Below are 20262 nucleotides of genomic sequence, written 5' to 3'. Positions count from 1 at the left end.
AATAATTTGTGTACAACATAAATAATACACCCCATCATGCAATATTATGTAGTTTTTTGTCCTTGAATGCATTAATAGTTTGATGAATAATAATAATATTTACTTGTTTTATTGTCATTTCAATGGTAAAAATGTGTTCTGCCATCTTTGTTGGACACCTCTGTCTATATCATTTTGTAAGCTCTTATTCAATTGGATTACACAATTTTGTGTAAACAACAGCCATGGACCACAGAATCGTTTTTCTGTGTGGAGGGAAAACGGGGATTAAACATTCCTTAATGAGTTTATTATTTGCTGTCCAGTGAATAATTTAATTACTTATGTGCAATGATATGTTGTTATAGCTTGAATTGTTTATTTTCCTGTTATGATTTAATGGTGCTCAATTATTTTTGCACGGCATGGAAGACGTTAGCATTGCGATGACGATTACCGTGTCTATAATAATTAATTAAAGGGGATAAAATACAATGAAAAAGAAAAGCACAAGTCTATTTTTTGACAGTATTATTGAAATCAATACAATGTACAACTTGACAAATGATGACTTCGCTTATACACGAGGCCGATGATTTGTACTTGATATTTAGGGTCAAACTAAGAGGTCGGCTTATACAAGGAGTCGGCTAATACACGGCAATATACGTATTTTTTCAAGAACATTCTAGACTTGGAGCGAATTTTACGAAACATCGCAAGTTTACGAAACATCGCAAGTTTACGTCTGCGGCTAGCAGTTATACTGGTCAAACATTTACACATGTTTGGCATCAATTTCACACAGAAAATTACATCATTTTGGAAGATGGAGCATTTTAAAGACAAAACAAAATGAAATATGTGTACTTCACACTATATTTGTGGTTGTGGTTTAATCGCACATTTACAGTTATGTGCAAAATTACTTACGATGTTTTGTGAAATTGGGCTCTGGATTTTAAAGTCATGAAATCCCATCACTTATTTAAACAGTGGAGCCCAGAAACAAGAAAACTATAAACATAAACTAATGTTGAAATGGTCAGATAACCAAACAGAAAATAGAGCTGCATAAGTACGACTGATAAAAGGGTCATAGATATTCATCAACTAAGATTTCTTCTCATCTATACAACTATGTAGTCCAGCGGTTAAGCCGAACAATCGTCCACTTTTTCAGGAAAGCATGAAACTTGGCACAGGTGTTCTATAGCATAGTGACGTCAATTTAAAAACAGGACACAAAAAATATCTAACCCCTGGTGGCCGCCATTTTCATTTTCAAAATGGCCACCATCAGCAATCATTTAAATTGTATGTCATGAAATTTAAGACAGACAACACCATAGTTCTAAAGCATACATTCATATTTAAGGTGCTCTATGCATGTGCTGATGTATATACAAAATAGGTCATATGTCTGCCATATTGGATTTAAAGATGGCCACCATATATAAACATTTTGAATGAATATATCGAAATCTAAGTCAAATACAACCATTGTTTCAAAGAATATACCAATATTGCAGAGACCATATATAAACATTTTTAATGAATATGTCGAAAACTGAACCACACAGAACCGTGATTCCAAAACATTATTGGGAATATCTCGAAATCTAAGCCAGATAGAATCATTGCACCCATGACTATAGCCATATTTTAGGGACCTATAAAACTATTTGTGCATGTAAGAAGTAGATCGTATGTTGGCCAGATTGGTATTCAGATCATTTGCAGAAAATAGATATCAGAACATATGGAAGTGTAATCTTGTTCCTTATGTGCACAGGAAGCTATCAAGAATAGCTTATGTGATCTAATGCAAACAACCTGGGTACCAGTGTTTCCACTGATTACAAATATATGGCACTTCAACACCAGTAAAAACGGCACAAACAGCAGGTAGTTATTTCCAAGTTAAGAAACCCGAATACAGGGAACATTTTTCACATGTCTCCTCACCAAACTATGAATATCTTCTGAATTATGAGATCATGAGTTGTGTAAACTGCAAACTGTAAAGTGAGGCAGCTGTGATTTGACCAACTCTACATGTCTTGGTACAGTGTGTTGCATGTATGAAACTATCCACGGTTCCTTTTGTAGCAAATATTTCGATAAGAAGCAAACATTAAAATGACTTGTCCTCATCGATTAGTTGTGTAGATTCTACTGTATTTGTTTTTAACAAGTGGTGTCAGCATATCATCAATCTTAGTTTGGGAGTGATACATGCACAAATACATAGTTAACTGTTAATGCTATAATTCCATTTATTATTGGCTCTGCAGGAACAATCTTCGTGTACATCCTTGGGGAGGGTGGGAATGCTTGTCCATGACTACCTCCTCGAAGACAATCTTCTACTGATCAGACATGAGATTGTCTTCTGTAGAATGCTGGTGCAGCAAGGCAAGCAACTGATAACTGGAGAAGGAGCGAGGGCATAGCACACCATGCTCTTGTCTTCAAGACGCTCAGTTACATAATTGGCAACATTTGATCATTGGAAATGGACAGTCCGAGGTGGTAGAGACAGTCAATAAATTCAGCTTTTTGTATATCCATGAAGTGTCCTGTTTTTAAACTGATCCCACCATGTCATATAACACCTGTGCCAAGTTTCATGCTTTCTTGAAACAGTGAACGATTCAATCAAGTTTTGGGCCTTAGCGGCTGGACTAATGTGACAAGATGAGACATTCTGTCAGTGTAAAACTCACCTCTTCATACTCATCCCCTTCCTCCATTTCCTCTTCCCGGGCGTCTTCAGAACTCTTCTTGTCATCACTTGTTGACTTGTCCTTGTCATCCTGAAATAAATCAAACCATTAGTTGTGTTTTCACAAGTCTTTGAAAATTGCTAAAACATCAGTGTAGATCGCCCAGTGCTCATGTACATCTAATATTGTGTAATCCATTTTTTTATTTTCTTCTTTTTAGAATAAGATATACATGGTTTAAGTAGGTTATGCAAAAGAAAAAAGGTTACCAGCAACATTTTGTGCACAACCTATAAAAGGTTTAGGCAAATGTTCAATTTTAACATCACTTATGTGGCCAATGGCACTGTTTGTTATATAGTTTTACGACATAAGCGAAGTGAAAGTTAAATAGTGATTTCCCTAGAAATTAGGCAAGGCATGGTAGACCAAACACTTTTGGGGCATTTTCACATTTTCGGGGCACTTGTTTTTCATTAAAAATACACAAAAATTAATTGAAATAAACATTAATATAATTAATGTGCTTGCTTTAATAAATGAATGGCAAAAGATATAAAAGGTATATTTTATTAATTAATAATACCTTTCTGGGTGTTTTATAAAGGCAATTTTAGAATTAGTGAAAAAGGCTTGTTTAATCTCAGGGAAGCATGGTGCTGATTAAGGCAAGATGGTGCTAGACTATTGAGGCATGGTGCTGCACCGTGCTAAAACAAGCTAGGGAAAACACTAGTTAAATGAATGATACTGATCTCACCCCTTTCTCCTCCTCCTCCATTTTTCTCTTCTTAGTCGGGGTTGCTGCATCCTGTAAAGTGAATATTTCTCTAATAAAAAGTAGGTATTGAATTTGGGGATTATTGTTTTAGGGATCTGCTGGACTTGTAAAATTGATATATTATAGATAGATATAGGAATTCCATATCATAACCTTCCATTTCTGACCCAAAATCCAGGATTTGTGAAAGCATGGAATCCTGCTAAATTGAGAGGCTATAAAGCAATGCTTGATTCATAGATGACTTCACTTAATTAAAATCAACAAGCTGGGCATCACATACAATATTATCAACTAAAATCCACTATTTTACAAAGGCCTTTTCCATGAAGGATTATTCTGTTAATATAATGTAATTATTAACATGACCTGATAACATAATAATGATTTGATACGAATTGATACTCTCTCTTTATAATATTTTAAACGGTGAAAAATGAATTATTAAATTTTTGTCATTTGCCATAACTTTCCATGTTAAGATGCAAACTTTCCGTGCCTGGAAAATGATATTTTAAAGTTTTGTGACTGCCCAGATACCCATGACTTGTATAAGATACAGACTTAAATATAAACTAACACACTGATAGTTATCCGAGCTGAGACATGTCAGTGATTCCATATTGTATACAAACCTTGTCTGCACTCTTCTCTTTCTTGTCATCTTTCTTGTCATCCTTCTTGTCATCCTTCTTGTCATCTTTTTTGTCATCCTTCTCTTCCTTCTTCTCTTTTTTGTCTTCCTCCTTGATTGGAGGGGCGTGGTAGAGCATCTTGTAGATTTGAAAACCAAAATCCCTCATCAGCATTTCATTAAACATTTCAGCAAACAACGATACCTGAAAAACAATAATACAAAACATTAACACAGTGACTGTAACCTAGCTTTCTACCAATTTTAGAAAAGCGAAAAAAAAAAAAATATAAAAGAGAGGAAACGACATTAATGTCTGGTAAGTTTTAAGTTTCCTTTGATTAACCTTTTGGCGGTACTATCCTTCAAAATTGTTAAAAATAGACGTACTACAATGTAAAATCCTAACCGACTACATGTATATCCTTAACTAATGTGGAAATACTTCATGTTTTATCTTACAAAGGCACACAAAATTATTTAGTACTGACAGTATAAGGATTAAAATACTTATAGCTATGAATTTTGCATATAAATGTATATATTAAATAAATAACACTGAACAATGGAATTGAAATTAGAAAATTATCCAAGAAACTTTGTAAATTATATCCAACTTTCATAAACTTGCCCGATCAGATTTAAAGCAGCCTGTTATAATATATATATTATGTGATTGTTAATTAATCTTTCTATATGTGATTGTTAATTAATCTTGCTATATGTGATTGTTAATCAACTTGCTATATGTGATTGTTAATTAATCTTGTTATGTGGCATTGTTAATTAATCTTGCTATATGTGATTGTTAATTAATCTTGCTATATGTGATTGTTAATCAACTTGCTATATGTGATTGTTAATTAATCTTGCTACATGTGATTGTTAATTAATCTTGCTATATGTGATTGTTAATTAACTTGCTATATGTGATTGTTAATTAATCTTGCTATATGTGATTGTTAATCAACTTGCTATATGTGATTGTTAATTAATCTTGCTATATGTGATTGTTAATTAATCTTGCTATATGTGATTGTTAATTAATCTTGCTGTGTCATTGTTAATTAATCTTGCTATATGTGATTGTTAATTAACTTGCTATATGTGATTGTTAATTAATCTTGCTATATGTGATTGTTAATCAACTTGCTATATGTAATTGTTAATCAACTTGCTATATGTGATTGTTAATTAATCTTGCTATATGTGATTGTTAATTAATCTTGCTATATGTGATTGTTAATTAATCTTGCTGTGTCATTGTTAATTAATCTTGCTATATGTGATTGTTAACTATCTTGCTATATGTGATTGTTAATTAATCTTGCTATATGTGATTGTTAATTAATCTTGCTATATGTGATTGTTAATTAATCTTGCTATGTGGCATTGTTAATTAATCTTGCTATGTGGCATTGTTAATTAATCTTGCTATATGTGATTGTTAATTAATCTTGCTATGTGGCATTGTTAATTAATCTTGCTATATGTGATTGTTAATTAATCTTGCTATGTGGCATTGTTAATTAACTTGCTATATGTGATTGTTAATTAATCTTGCTATATGTGATTGTTAATTAATCTTGCTATATGTGATTGTTAATCAACTTGCTATATGTGATTGTTAATTAATCTTGCTATGTGGCATTGTTAATTAATCTTGCTATGTGGCATTGTTAATTAATCTTGCTATGTGGCATTGTTAATTAATCTTGCTATATGTGATTGTTAATTAATCTTGCTATGTGGCATTGTTAATTAATCTTGCTATATGTGATTGTTAATTAATCTTGCTATGTGGCATTGTTAATTAACTTGCTATATGTGATTGTTAATTAATCTTGCTATATGTGATTGTTAATTAATCTTGCTATATGTGATTGTTAATTAATCTTGCTATGTGGCATTGTTAATTAATCTTGCTATGTGGCATTGTTAATTAATCTTGCTATGTGGCATTGTTAATTAATCTTGCTATATGTGATTGTTAATTAATCTTGCTATGTGGCATTGTTAATTAATCTTGCTATATGTGATTGTTAATTAATCTTGCTATATGTGATTGTTAATTAATCTTGCTATGTGGCATTGTTAATTAATCTTGCTATATGTGATTGTTAATTAATCTTGCTATGTGGCATTGTTAATTAATCTTGCTATATGTGATTGTTAATTAATCTTGCTATCTGTGATTGTTAATTAATCTTGCTATGTGGCATTGTTAATTAATCTTGCTATATGTGATCGTTAATTAATCTTGCTATCTGTGATCGTTAATTAATCTTGCTATATGTGATCGTTAATTAATCTTGCTATATGTGATCGTTAATTAATCTTGCTATGTGTCATTGTTAATTAATCTTGCTATATGTGATTGTTAATTAATCTTGCTATATGTGATCGTTAATTAATCTTGCTATATGTGATTGTTAATTAATCTTGCTATGTGTGATTGTTAATTAATCTTGCTATGTGGCATTGTTAATTAATCTTGCTGGTAGTACTGAACCAAATAACTTCCGGCTGGGTCAAAGTTCGAGGTGCACCCAACTTTTGATAGAGAAGTGAACACCACAAGTCCTGTGATTGGTTATAAATGTGAGTGTGTTGGTTGTAAAAAAAATTAGTTTCATCTGAGCTAAAAAAGTATGCAATTTTATTTCATCTAGTACCACTGTGTCAAGTAGCCTTGTGCTTGGAACATGTATGGTGTACCTGTAAAAAAAAGTACTCAAATTTTCTGCGGAACTAAGGTAGTCATAGACGCTACCCGTTATCTCAGAAATGAGCAGCTTGACACCCACTTTTTTGTGATTCACTTTAAGGGTGAGGGGTGGTAGTATTTATATCCGTGGCGTCTATGTCGATTGATACGTTGCAGGTAGGAGTTTTAGCCACATATGTTACTATTGTCGTCTATGGGATTTGATTTGGTAGTATACACCCTGCTATATGCGATTGTTAATTAATCTTGCTATGTGTGATTGTTAATTAATCTTGCTATGTGTGATTGTTAATTAATCTTGCTATGTGGCATTGTTAATTAATCTTGCGATGTGGCATTGTTAATTAATCTTGCTATATGTGATCGTTAATTAATCTTGCTATATGTGATCGTTAATTAATCTTGCTATGTGTGATCGTTAATTAATCTTGCTATGTGTGATCGTTAATTAATCTTGCTTGCTATGTGTGATCGTTAATTAATCTTGCTATGTGTGATCGTTAATTAATCTTGCTATGTGTGATCGTTAATAAATCTTGCTATGTGTGATCGTTAATAAATCTTGCTATATGTGATCGTTAATTAATCTTGCTATGTGTGATTGTTAATCAACTTGCTGTGTGTGATTGTTAATCAATCTTGCTATGTGTGATTGTTAATCAATCTTGCTATATGTGATTGTTAATTAATCTTGCTATATGTGATTGTTAATCAACTTGCTATATGTGATTGTTAATTAATCTTGCTATATGTGATTGTTAATTAATCTTGCTATATGTGATTGTTAATCAACTTGCTATATGTGATTGTTAATCAACTTGCTATATGTGATTGTTAATTAATCTTGCTATATGTGATTGTTAATTAATCTTGCTATATGTGATTGTTAATTAACTTGCTATATGTGATTGTTAATTAATCTTGCTATATGTGATTGTTAATCAACTTGCTATATGTAATTGTTAATCAACTTGCTATATGTGATTGTTAATTAATCTTGCTATATGTGATTGTTAATTAACTTGCTATATGTGATTGTTAATTAATCTTGCTATATGTGATTGTTAATTAATCTTGCTATTAGAGGTGGGCGGTATTGAAATTTGAGGTTCGGTATCGATATCGGTATTTTTGGGGTGATTTTCCTTGGTATCGGTACGGTATTCGGTATTGACACGATACCGTTATCAAGCGCTATTTTTGGTATACTCGGCTTTAAATGTATGCCTATGTTATGGCTCACCCGCTAATTTCATCTAAATACAATTAAATTCCATACACAAGGCTCTCGTCTGATTTATACTAATCCATTTAGCGTTCGTCTGATATATTATTAGTGCTTTCCGGAAAATATTTTTCAATACCGAAATTTCGGTATTTTGAAATTTGCTCGGTACGGTAAATCGGTATTGACGTAATACCGATACCGAACGGTACATACGGTATACCGCCCAACTCTACTTGCTATATGTGATTGTTAATCAACTTGCTATATGTAATTGTTAATTAATCTTGCTATATGTGATTGTTAATTAATCTTGCTATATGTGATTGTTAATTAATCTTGCTATGTGTCATTGGTAATTAATCTTGCTATATGTGATTGTTAATTAATCTTGCTATATGTGATTGTTAATTAACTTGCTATATGTGATTGTTAATTAATCTTGCTATATGTGATTGTTAATCAACTTGCTATATGTAATTGTTAATCAACTTGCTATATGTGATTGTTAATTAATCTTGCTATATGTGATTGTTAATTAACTTGCTATATGTGATTGTTAATTAATCTTGCTATATGTGATTGTTAATTAATCTTGCTATATGTGATTGTTAATCAACTTGCTATATGTAATTGTTAATTAATCTTGCTATATGTGATTGTTAATTAATCTTGCTATATGTGATTGTTAATTAATCTTGCTATGTGTCATTGGTAATTAATCTTGCTATATGTGATTGTTAATTAATCTTGCTATATGTGATTGTTAATCAACTTGCTATATGTGATTGTTAATCAACTTGCTATATGTGATTGTTAATTAATCTTGCTATATGTGATTGTTAATTAATCTTGCTATGTGGCATTGTTAATTAATCTTGCTATATGTGATCGTTAATTAACATAAAATCTTGCTATATGTGATCGTTAATTAACATAAAATCTTGCTATATGTAATCGTTAATTAACATAAAATCTTGCTATATGTGATTGTTAATTAAGACAAAATCTCACCTCAAACGAGTGTTCCTTGTTGTCTTCCGGCCTGTAGTCGAGCAGCACGCTCAGAGACATCAGAGAACAGTCGAACTTGCCGCTCTTCGCTGTCGGGGACGGGTGGATGATTATAGACGGGTGGTCAGGCAAGGCGTACTTTCTCTCCAGGTTGGCCTTCTCGCGCTTTTCCTTGCGTTTCTTATCTTCTTCCTGAAAAAAACAAAACACAGTGCATATTAAAAATGTAAATCTCAATTATATCAGATATATTCTCAAAGTTAAAAAGTTTGTTCTGTGGAACGACATCACTAGAAAGTAACGATTTATTAATCATTGGCTATTGGATATCAAACATTTGGTCGTTTTGACATACCGTTTTTAGAGGAAACCACTTAGATTTTTCCATTATCAATAAAGGATCTTTTTTACACATCCTCCCACAGACAGCACATACCACAGCTTTCGATAAACCAGTCATAGGACACTGGTTGGGACAGGCGATATTAAAACACTCATCTTAAAAAATACTTCAAGAAAAGTTTAACCAGCTGATGAGACCAACTTTAACCTTACTGTATTTCAAAAATATGAGATGAATGTTGATAAAGTTGCACTGAAGAATTTTAGTAGAGACATACTGAGCACTATAGACTGGTTGTTTGGAATACCACCTTCTGCTAGCAATACATTTTAGTTACTTGAAAACAGCTCAGAGTTCACTCTCTTTGTAAATTGGACAAATACGATTTAAATGGAATCAAAGTTTAAGTTAAAACTTTGTTTTATTTAACGACACAACTATAGCACATTGATTTCTTAATCATCGGCTATTGGCTGTCAAACATTGGGTTATTTTGATGTATAGTCCTAGAGAGGACACCCACTACATTTTTCTTTTAGTAGCATGGGATCTTTTATATACACCATCCCACAGACAGGACAGCACATACCATGGCTTTCGATATACCAATCGTGGTGCACTGACTGGAACGAGCAACAGCCCAGTGAGTCCACGGATGGGAATCGATCCTAGACCAACCGTGCATCAGGCAGGTGCTTTACCATTGGACTACGTCCCGCCCCCTCAATGGAATCAAACAAGACACGTGTGACGTTAGCCCGACCCACAATGCACTTCACCTCTTTTTTGAGCTCAGTGTCTTTATCGTCCTCCTCCTCCACCTCCTCTTTCACCGGCTCCGGGACCGGAATCTGAAACGACGAGATAACAATTTAATCAATGTCCAATTCAACACAGTCACCAGAGCACATTTAAAAAGTCACTTACTAACAAACCATATGCCAAGGGAGTGCACTCTTTAAAACCAAACAAAATTCAAACAAAAATATCCCTTGCAAAATAATTTTTTGAAGCACCTTTCTACAATGTTTATATCTGTGAACAGGCTTTTAATTTATTTTTTTACTGGAAATTAAGTAGCTACTAAAATGGTATCTATAAATAGTTCAGGGGGAGCGGGTTGGTTGGGTTTTTTCATTGAAAATTAACAATAATGATTATTAGTGCAGGATTTCAAAATGACTACATATGACACATTCTGATAAGTCGGGCCTGCCCCAAGATCAGCCAACTATTTGATTGGTTCCCAACGTGGCCATTTGGTTTACCGTGAAGTGCACAAACCAGTCTCGTGGATGTTTTTCCACTCGGTCTGGCTGAACGCAGCCCTCGTTCTACACTTTCTTAAAATCAATACGGTGAATATAGTCACAGTCGTACATGTTTTTGCAAATAAAAAAAGTGTTTGGGTGTTATTTCAAAGAAGAATCTACAGGCCTGGAAATAATTATTTGGACCGTGCCTGTCAAGCTGTCCTATATCAGTCAGTTTGTGCCTGTCACAAATTAAAATGTACCTGTCACCAAATTGCATGCCAGTGTGTAAATATCGAAAGCAATTATTACAAATTTTAGAATGTTATTTATCTTTTATTAATCCTGTAATATTAATAAATGCATGAAATTATAGTATGACTGATAAATTACTTATATGGTCATTGTTATTGTATTCAGATCAACAACTGCCAATATCACTTTGGTAAGAAACCTTCAAATCTTAAGCAGCCACTGTTGTCAGAATCAGATAAGAAACAATGTTGTCAGCATAACTTTGACTTGTATCTGATTTCGGTTTCTAGTTTCAGTTTATGATATCGTTCATGTTATATATCCGTAGGCAGGAAACCTTCAAATGTTGAACTGTCACTACTGTCAGATAAACAGAATACATTTTCATTATCACTAAAACTTTCACTTGTGTCACCAGACTCCGAATCAGATCCACTAATCTCCTTTCTTTCAGTTTCTAGTTTCTGGTATTTTACTTTTGGGGGTCTCTTTTTGTACATTTGCCTTTTCTTCTGATTTGGTCTCCTCCTTTTCACCTGGTTCCACAGATGAACTACAGGGCTTACATCAAATGATCCCAGTGGGGGACCTTCCTCAACAATTCGTAGGATATTTGTTAACCTGTCCTCACCTAAAGAACACCTGCTATGACTCTTTGTTCTTTTTAAGCGAGAAAACATTCTCTCAAGTTTTGCATTACAAACTGGTACAGAAAACAAAAGTTCAATGAAAGTCAGTATATTCTTCCACTTAGTGGACTTAGAGCAGTTAAACAAAATTTTCCAGGTTTTTTTGTAACAACTTTTATGTGGCTGTAAAAAGTCCAGTGTGTACCTGACCATGTCGTGCCATTCCTCTAGAATATTTTGAGGAGAGGCATCTGGAGAAAATCCTTGTTTCAGCAATACAGGCTGAAAGTTCTCTATCAGTTCAGTAACATTGACATCCGTAAAGTCTACACCTGCCACATCAACATTTGATTTCCAGTGTTCAGTGTTTAATATAGTGGCAACATTATTCAGCTGTATACTGCTGGCACCCTTTAGTCTGGAATCCATGGCACAGTGTACAGCATTTATAATGGTATTCTTTGCTGATTTTACATCTTCAGTGGCCTTCAGAAAACTTGTTTTAGTGAATTCTATCCCCTGATAAGTGTACACTGAATCAGTCTTTTGTAACTTTCCAAACAGAAATTTAACAGCAGGAAGATCCTCAAAAGACCTAGTTAACAATTGATCAAGAGATTCTTCAGAACACTTGATATTATGTAGAACTCCAACACTGTCAATAACATCTTCTTGAAATGCTTTGGACAATATAGCTGCTGGGTTCAGGACATCAATAAAGAATGCAACATACAAAAGCATGCGACTAGAATTCCACTCACACAGATAACCACATATCTTTTTATACTCTTTACATTTTTTGTCACCAGCTAAGTGCTGTAGATGTTGCATGTAAACACCATATTTATCCAGGACCATCCGCAGTGCTGACAACTTGAAAGAAATCCACCTTGTACCACAAGCACGTTTTGGTTTCAGAGAGCCCTCTTCAAATTCAAATGCATCTTTGACTAAATTGTGTAAAGTTTTCAGTTCCTGTAGTTTTTTGGGAGATTTATGGTAAAGGTAATACAACCTCAGCAGCATATTGTCCACCTTTTGAAATACGGTAGTATTTAAGGCATCTTTCAGGGCCAATTCTAATTTGTGAGCCACACACCATGTATATATTAGCCATGGTGCTTTTTGTTCCAGAAGTGCTTTTACTCCACTTTTATTACCACTGTTGACTGATGCACCATCAGCACCAAAACCAATAAGCTTTGAATAAAGTTCACTTGGCATGATACCCAGTGAGTGAAAACTCTCCTCAATTGCACCAAGTATTCCAGGTGCATCTCCCTTTTTGACATCTTTTAGGTAAAGAAATGAAAGCTTCACTTCAATTTCATCATTTTTAGAATAAGGATCAAAATACAGTACATATACAACTTCCTTTTCTGTAACAGACTTGTCTGTGCTCCCATCTGTTAAAACACTATAGAATTTGGCTTTTGAAAGATCATCATGCAGCTTTGATGCTATAAACTGTCCATGAATGTCCACAAATTCTGCACATTGTTTACGGTTAGTGTAAGCTTGATCACCTATATCTACACCATGGTAAGTTTCCAGTTTAATCAAATCTTCATACACAGAGAATGGGAGCTCTTTTTTTGGCAATAAAATATGCTATTTCAAATTTTTTTATTTGTTGAAGTTCTTGTACTTTAGTCATACTACAAAAGCTGTCACCAAGCGTTTGTTGTTGGGGGTCTGGTTCAAATACATTGTGAAGATGTTCAACACATTCACCCCTAGCGTTCATGTCCTTGACGTAAAGTTTGTATGCATGTTTATGGTAGTTTGTTGAAGAATGGTCTCTAGCATTTGATAAGCGCATGTTTGTAGACCCTCTTATCCAAACGTCAGTGAAATCTCTACTACACCGTATCTCTTTCTCAAACTGTGTGCAGACGACACACCTCATTACGGTCACCTCACCTTTAGAATTTGTTTCGTGTTTTAACCAAACGGATGCATTAGTTTTTACCAAGTCGTCATTTATCCATTTTTGCAACGTTGTTGATCGTAGAGTTCTAACCTGCTTCTTTGTAATGCTGGTAATTTGTGGGGATGAATCTGATGTTTCGCTACCGACATTAGTATCACACGTACTACTACTTGTACTTGCCACACTTGTAGTTTTATCAAAAAAAGATGTTATCTTTTTCGACATTCTAAATGCAAAAATTTCGTGCTGTCGGCTATTCGGGTCACTCGGAACACATTTGCCGATTAACGATTTTCTGATCGGACCCGCGTTCCGTATAAGCAGCGTAAGTGCAGCAGACATATTTCGCGAGACGCGATTTCTGCCAATTCGTCAAGGAAATAAAAGTTATAAATTTTTTAGTAGTACGTTTGGGTGTTTTCTTCCTTGTATTTAAATATGTTTGCGTGCAGATCTATTCGTTGTGCATAGTTGAGCAGAAATGCGTAGCGTTCACAGTGGGTTTTTTGGTGTGCAACGCGGCCCCGCTCTATTAATAGACACCAGCTGTAGTAATCGGTTGAGGTGTCTCTTCCCCCAAAATAATATTAATAATGACCGATGTGTGACCGTTCCGTTTTAGAGGTACAATAACATTCCATTAAATAATTATAATCGGAATCAATTAATTGTCAGTTAATTTTAAAGGTAAACTTTAGTGCTAAAAGACGCTTATAATTATCACGCCGTTTGTGTCAACCATTGAACCAATGATTCGCCGAGGTGAGGTCATTAGGCGTGTCTATTAATAGACAAAAACAATTTGTGTGTTGTTTTTTCTCGTGGAAAACGTAAATGCCTTCTCGTTTGTATTTAGTTACCATAAAAACTAATGTAAGCTTCGTGCACGTGCACACTAGTCGGAAAATATTCAAAATATGCCTCTCTTTTTTTTCTCAAAATATAGAGAAATCGGCTAAGACAAAATAAAAATAGCAGTTTTTGTGCCGGACAAGATGACCGCTAATATTAAATACGCGACTGTCAAATCGTGACAAATCACAAATACGTACCGGACAATGACCGTGACCGGACACTTATTTCCAGGCTTGATCTATCCAATAAAAACATCTGATGCCCAGAAATGAGTAAATAATGAGTGTCGTACAGCACACGTAATTTCAAAAAAAATAACACACATTACACTTAACAAACAGTGCATGTAAAATAATTTGGTATATTGATTGCCACTAGTTACCTTATGTAGCTGATAGAAAGATCCGTTTAATAATATCAGAAAAAAATGTTATGAGAACGGTAGCGTTCATGCAAGATTTTAATATATGACTGGTACTTATCTTTGTTATACAAATCGGAAAACACAGGTTTAATAGACATCTTCAAAGACGTACCAATCCGATCAAAATTCTTTGCCTATTTAATTTATTATTAATTAAAAACAGTCCACTTTTGTAAGGTAATAGATCACAACGTCTGATAAGGATAACTCATTTATACTGTTCATATAGTTATGACAAAAAGAGAAATGGGATTGAATTAAATAGTGGCTTCTATAGCCTACACAAATGAACTCATTATGGAAATCAGCGAAGTCGGTAAAATTGTCTCGATTAGTTCATAACTGTTAGCCTACAAAGCTTATGTAAGGTCCAGAAAATGGCAATCGTGTAATTTTATACTTTCTTTAAAAAAAAAATTAGACGGAATAATAAAAAGAAGGAAAAGAAATGATAATAGGTATGTACGAATAAGCCTAGGTATTTTTTTTACGTCTATTATTTTTCTTTTTTATCTTTAAAAACAAATCAAATAAAACTTCATTTAAATATTTGTATTTCAGCCAGAGTTTAATAAATGTGCATATGTTATTTAGATATGTATATATGTACACACTATAGTAACAGTAATCAATGATCATTTCTGACTATTTAATTTTTGTTTCGTTTGTTAGAAAGTCACAGACCATGTGACTGGAACATGATTTGATGCGCAGTAGTCTGTGGCATATTGACCAATCAGAGCTATCGGGGTCAGATTATTTTTACTCTTGGAATTCTGCATGCACACGCTGGTCTACATGACAACTTATTACGCACTGATGATGGTGTCTAAAAGTACACCAATCAAACCTACACCAAAATGTTCTCTGTTGATGTACTAATTAAGATCCACCATTCTTAAGTGTCAGCTCCTGTACTTAGTCCACTTAAGTACGCCCCTAATTAGCACTAATTAGAAGTTTAATTAGCATGGTTGAGTACATCAACGAAACTGATGCCAAAATATTCTTTAGGGTACCCTGACTAAGGATCAGTGATTCTTAAGTGTCAAAACCTGTACCGAATCCACTTAAGAACAGGTCAAAGGTCACAATCCACCCAATTTCAGGTTAATTAGCACGATCGAGTACATCAACGAAACTAACGTTAAAATTTCTGTTGATGTACAAATTAAGATCCTCCACCATTCTTAAGTGTCAAATCCTGTACTTAATCCACTTAAGACTGCCACTAATTAGCGCTAATTAGAAGATTAATTAGCATGACTGAGTACATCAACGAAACTGATGCCAAAATATTCCTTAGGGTACCCCCACTAAGGATAAATGATTTTTAAATATCAACCCCTGTACTGAATTCACTTAAGGTCTAAGGTAACAATTTGCCCAATATTAGGTTTATTAGCATTCACGAGTACATCAAAACATTAATATGTTCTCTGTTGGTATGATAAACAAGACCCACGATTCTTAATTTCAACTCCTGTAGTTAGTCCACTTTAAATGCAATGAGTGTGAAATGAAAATGTATGATTAATATAACTAAATAGTTTTCTATTTGATTGTAATATTATATGAATATAATAATATGACTATTTCCACATTTAAACAATGAAAGATTACATTCACTTGATCGACTCATTGCCTTTAATTCTCAATGTGAGTGTTTATAGCAGTGATACTTTTTGCATGAACGAGAGTAACTGTTGTAATAGTTATACATACGTTGATCCATTGTTTTCACCAGTGTCTGGTGAAATTCTGAATGTACTATTAGTTAACAATGAAAAGTCTGGTATACCAAACTTAAGATAGAAGCTAGTTCACAGGGTCCATAGGTGATGGTTCTAGGCGATGTAATGGCCACTCATTTGAATAATAAATGTTGGTGAATTCTGTCCAAGTTGCGAGCCACATGATATACTTTCGATTCCACGCCATAATTCACATAACATAAAAATGGGATTTCTCCAAAACTACAGCATGAATAAAGAATGTGAGTATGTGATTACTATAAATGCAGTCGAACTCCAGGACTAGATCAAAACAAAAAAGTGCGTCCCTAAATCTAAACTAAGTTATTAATGTGAACAAAATTCAACTCGAGGTTCATTTGTTTTATTAGTCACCAGACAGAAAGAAAATTATTGATCAAAACAGAACTTGTGTTCCAGTCTGGTTCCATTTCATTGCCTGCCTAAACAACTTTTACCTTCTTTAATCTTTATCCTCAGAAAGGACTGCCTCATCTTCAGATGATACTGTCATGTCTTCCTCTTCAATGCTCTTATCACCAACGATCCCGTTTTCATCTGGATGAGGGTTTCTGGCAGTTGTGTTTCTTCATGTAATATTGGTTGATAATATACATTGTAAAAATCCCAACCATTTGATGCAGTTGGATGTTGTTGGATATCAGTGAGATCGGCATTCACCCACATTTGTGCAACAAAGGATGCACGTTTCATATGCATGTTTAGCTCTGCCTCACATGGTGGAATGGCACTAGCATTTATGCCCTTCAGCTTCTCCAACAGATTCTTTGTCATTGACTTTGGTCCATAACCCTTTTCAAATATCTTGTATCGAAAGGTATTGAGTGTTGTCTTGCTTGTATCCTTTGCTTCATAGATGCTAGCGGTAAATGTTTGCAGAGTATTTTGTGTGATATGACTGCTTCAGTCGCCATATCTTCAAATGCTTTTTGTACCTTTGTATTATTTTCCAGATTAGCAGATGGTCCCGTGCGAACAAATGATCCAGTGTAGTCACTACCGGTGAATGCATGGAATCCTGGTAGTGCTGCACATATCTGAGGGCCAAGTATCAAACTCAAACTTTCTGCAATGATACAACATGATGACTGCTTTGTCAGTATTTGACGCATGGATGACTATGTCTCCTTTTACCCCAGTCTTATGAGTGTCATCAACTGCTTTTGCATGAAGGCATATCATGGGATCCGCCTCCTCGTGGTTATTTCTAAGGTCATCAACCACATCACACTTGAGAACTCCATCTACAACTTTGAAATGATGGCATTCCCCTGGAATATCAAGGTAGAGCTGGCGGCTTCCAATTATCTGTGCATATTGCTGGTCCTGCCACTCCCTTGCCAGGAACTGTGAAAGTTGGGTTTTGAATGATCAAAAACTCTCTGTTATCTGCTCCTCTTCTGCCTCACTCCATATCTTTCAAAGATGGCTGTGGGTAGTTGTCAAAGACGAGGTGAATTTGAATGATAGACAATGCCATTGTTTGAATCAGAATGTTTCTTGCAAGTCGTCCGTAAATTGACGGTAGACAGTGAGGTAATGTATGAAGGAGAAATTGGCCGTCTACAATGCATACACGTGTGAATTCAGGGTGGCCTTTTCCGTCTTTCACCTCTGATTCCAATAAATGGTTTTTGCCATTTTTCCATCTGTGCTGCATATTGACAATGGTACAGGTGTGAGTGAATATTCAAATATGAATGGCAAGTCCACATTCCGTTTGGTTGCTAGTAACACCAGGTGAACCATAAGATATCTTATACTCTAGTTCAGCTATTCTGTGGTCTTGAGCTATTTGATTCTTCACACAATCATTTGTAAACGATTTTATCTTCTCTTCAAATCTGTTGATATCACTAATGCAGGACTGTAGGAATTCTCGGTGGTGTGACTGTCCATTTTCTGGAACGCTGAGCAGACTTTCCCGAATCTTGTCACTGGCAGCCTTCCCTGTGCTTATGTTGAGCAGATAACAGGGAGTTTTTGATAACAGGACCTGAACAAAGGAGACCACGGGTCAATAGTGATGCCTTGAAATCGAGATCTTTCAAAACCCAACTACCACAGTTCCTGGCAAAGTTGTAGATGGAGTTCTCAAGTGGGAAGTGGTCAATGACCTTAGACATAACCACAAGGAGGCGGATACCAAGATATGCCTTCATGCAAAAGCAGTTGATGACACTCACAAGACTGGGGTAAAAGGAGATACTGACATAGCAGTCATCATGCTGTATGACTGCAGAAAGTTTGAGTCACCACTGTGGATTGATGTTGGTACAGCTGCCAAAAATAACCACAGATATACCAATATAATCACTATTTACCAGATACTTGGCCCTCAGATATGTGCAGCACTACCAGGATTCCATGCATTCACCGGTAGTGACTACACTGGATCATTTGTTCGCAAGGGAAAGTTGAGACCATCTGCTAAGCTGGAAAAGAATACCGAGGTACAAAAAGCATTTGAAGATATGGTGATTGATGCAGAACTCAGTAATGTTATACAAAATACCCTGCAAACATTTACTGCTAGCATCTATGGAACAAAGGATACAAGCAAGACAACACCCAATGCCTTTCAATACAAGATATTTGAAAAGGGTTATGGACCAAAGTCAACGAAAAAAAAAATCCGTTGGAGAAGCTGAAGGCCATAATTGCAAGTGCCATTCCACCATGTGAAGCAGAGCTAACCATGCATATCAAACATGCATCCTTTGTTTCACAAATGTGGGTGAATGCCGATCTCACTGATAGAACTGCCAGGAACCCTCATTCCAGATGAAAACGGGATCGTTGATGATGAGAGCATCGAAGAGGATGACATGACAGTATCATCTGATGATGAGGTAGTCCTTTTTGAGGATGAAGATTAAGGAAGGTGAAAGTTGTTTAGGCAGGCAATGAAATGGAACCAGACTGGAACTTGAGGTCTGTTTTGATCAATAATTTTCTTTCTGTCTGGTGACTAATCAGAAAAATTAACCTTGAGTTGAATTTTGATCACATCAATAACTTAGTTTAGATTTAGGGACACACTTTTCGTTTTGACCTAGTCATGGAGTTCGACTGCATTTAGGATAATCATATACTCACATTCTTTATTCATGCTGTGGTTTTGGAGAAATCCCATTTTTATTTCATGTGTTTTGGCACAGAATCCAAAGTATATCGTGTGGCTTGCAGCTTGGACAGAATTCTCCAAAATTGATTATTCAATGAGTGGCCATTACATCACCCAGAACCATCACCTATGGACCCTGTGAACTAGCTTGTATCTTAAGTTTGGTACACTAGGCTTTTCACTGTTCAACTAATAGTACACTCAGAATTTCACTAGACACTGGTGAAAACAATGGAACAAGTACGTATAACTATTACAACAGTTCATACAAAAAGTATCACTGCTATAACACTCACACTGAGAATTAAAGGCAATGAGAAGATCAAGTAAATGTAATCTTTCATTGTTCAAATGTGGAAATAGTCATATTATCATATTCATATAATATTACAATCAAATAAAATGAATGAATGAATGAATGAATGAATGTTTAACGACACCCCAGCACGAAAAATACATCGGCTATTGGGTGTCAAACTATGGTAATGCAAATAAATAAAGTGATGATCAACATCAATATAAAAATTCAAGGTTTAAACAAAAACAGTGTAAAGAACTGTACACAAATACAAATACAA

The 20262-nt window shown here is 34.7% G+C and overlaps 1 protein-coding gene across 2 annotated transcripts in view; it reads right to left on the bottom strand.

Moving 5' to 3' along the window:
* The window catches only part of LOC121378733 (cell division cycle and apoptosis regulator protein 1-like), a 59259-nt gene that overhangs the window by 14752 nt on the left and 24245 nt on the right, over positions 1 to 20262 (bottom strand). For both annotated transcript variants that reach the window (XM_041507019.1, XM_041507020.1), the window contains exons 13-17: positions 10213 to 10284; positions 9091 to 9282; positions 4125 to 4328; positions 3469 to 3519; positions 2709 to 2798 (exon numbers count right to left, since the gene is read on the bottom strand). In XM_041507019.1, the coding sequence (XP_041362953.1) occupies positions 2709 to 2798; positions 3469 to 3519; positions 4125 to 4328; positions 9091 to 9282; positions 10213 to 10284 (609 nt within the window). The remainder of the gene's footprint in view (positions 1 to 2708; positions 2799 to 3468; positions 3520 to 4124; positions 4329 to 9090; positions 9283 to 10212; positions 10285 to 20262) is intronic.

Source organism: Gigantopelta aegis, chromosome 8, assembly GCF_016097555.1.
Source record: "Gigantopelta aegis isolate Gae_Host chromosome 8, Gae_host_genome, whole genome shotgun sequence".
In the NCBI taxonomy this organism is placed as follows: Eukaryota; Metazoa; Mollusca; class Gastropoda; order Neomphalida; family Peltospiridae; genus Gigantopelta; species Gigantopelta aegis.
The sequence above is the reverse complement of the archived record's forward strand: the minus strand, read 5'-3'. Positions and strand labels throughout refer to the sequence as shown.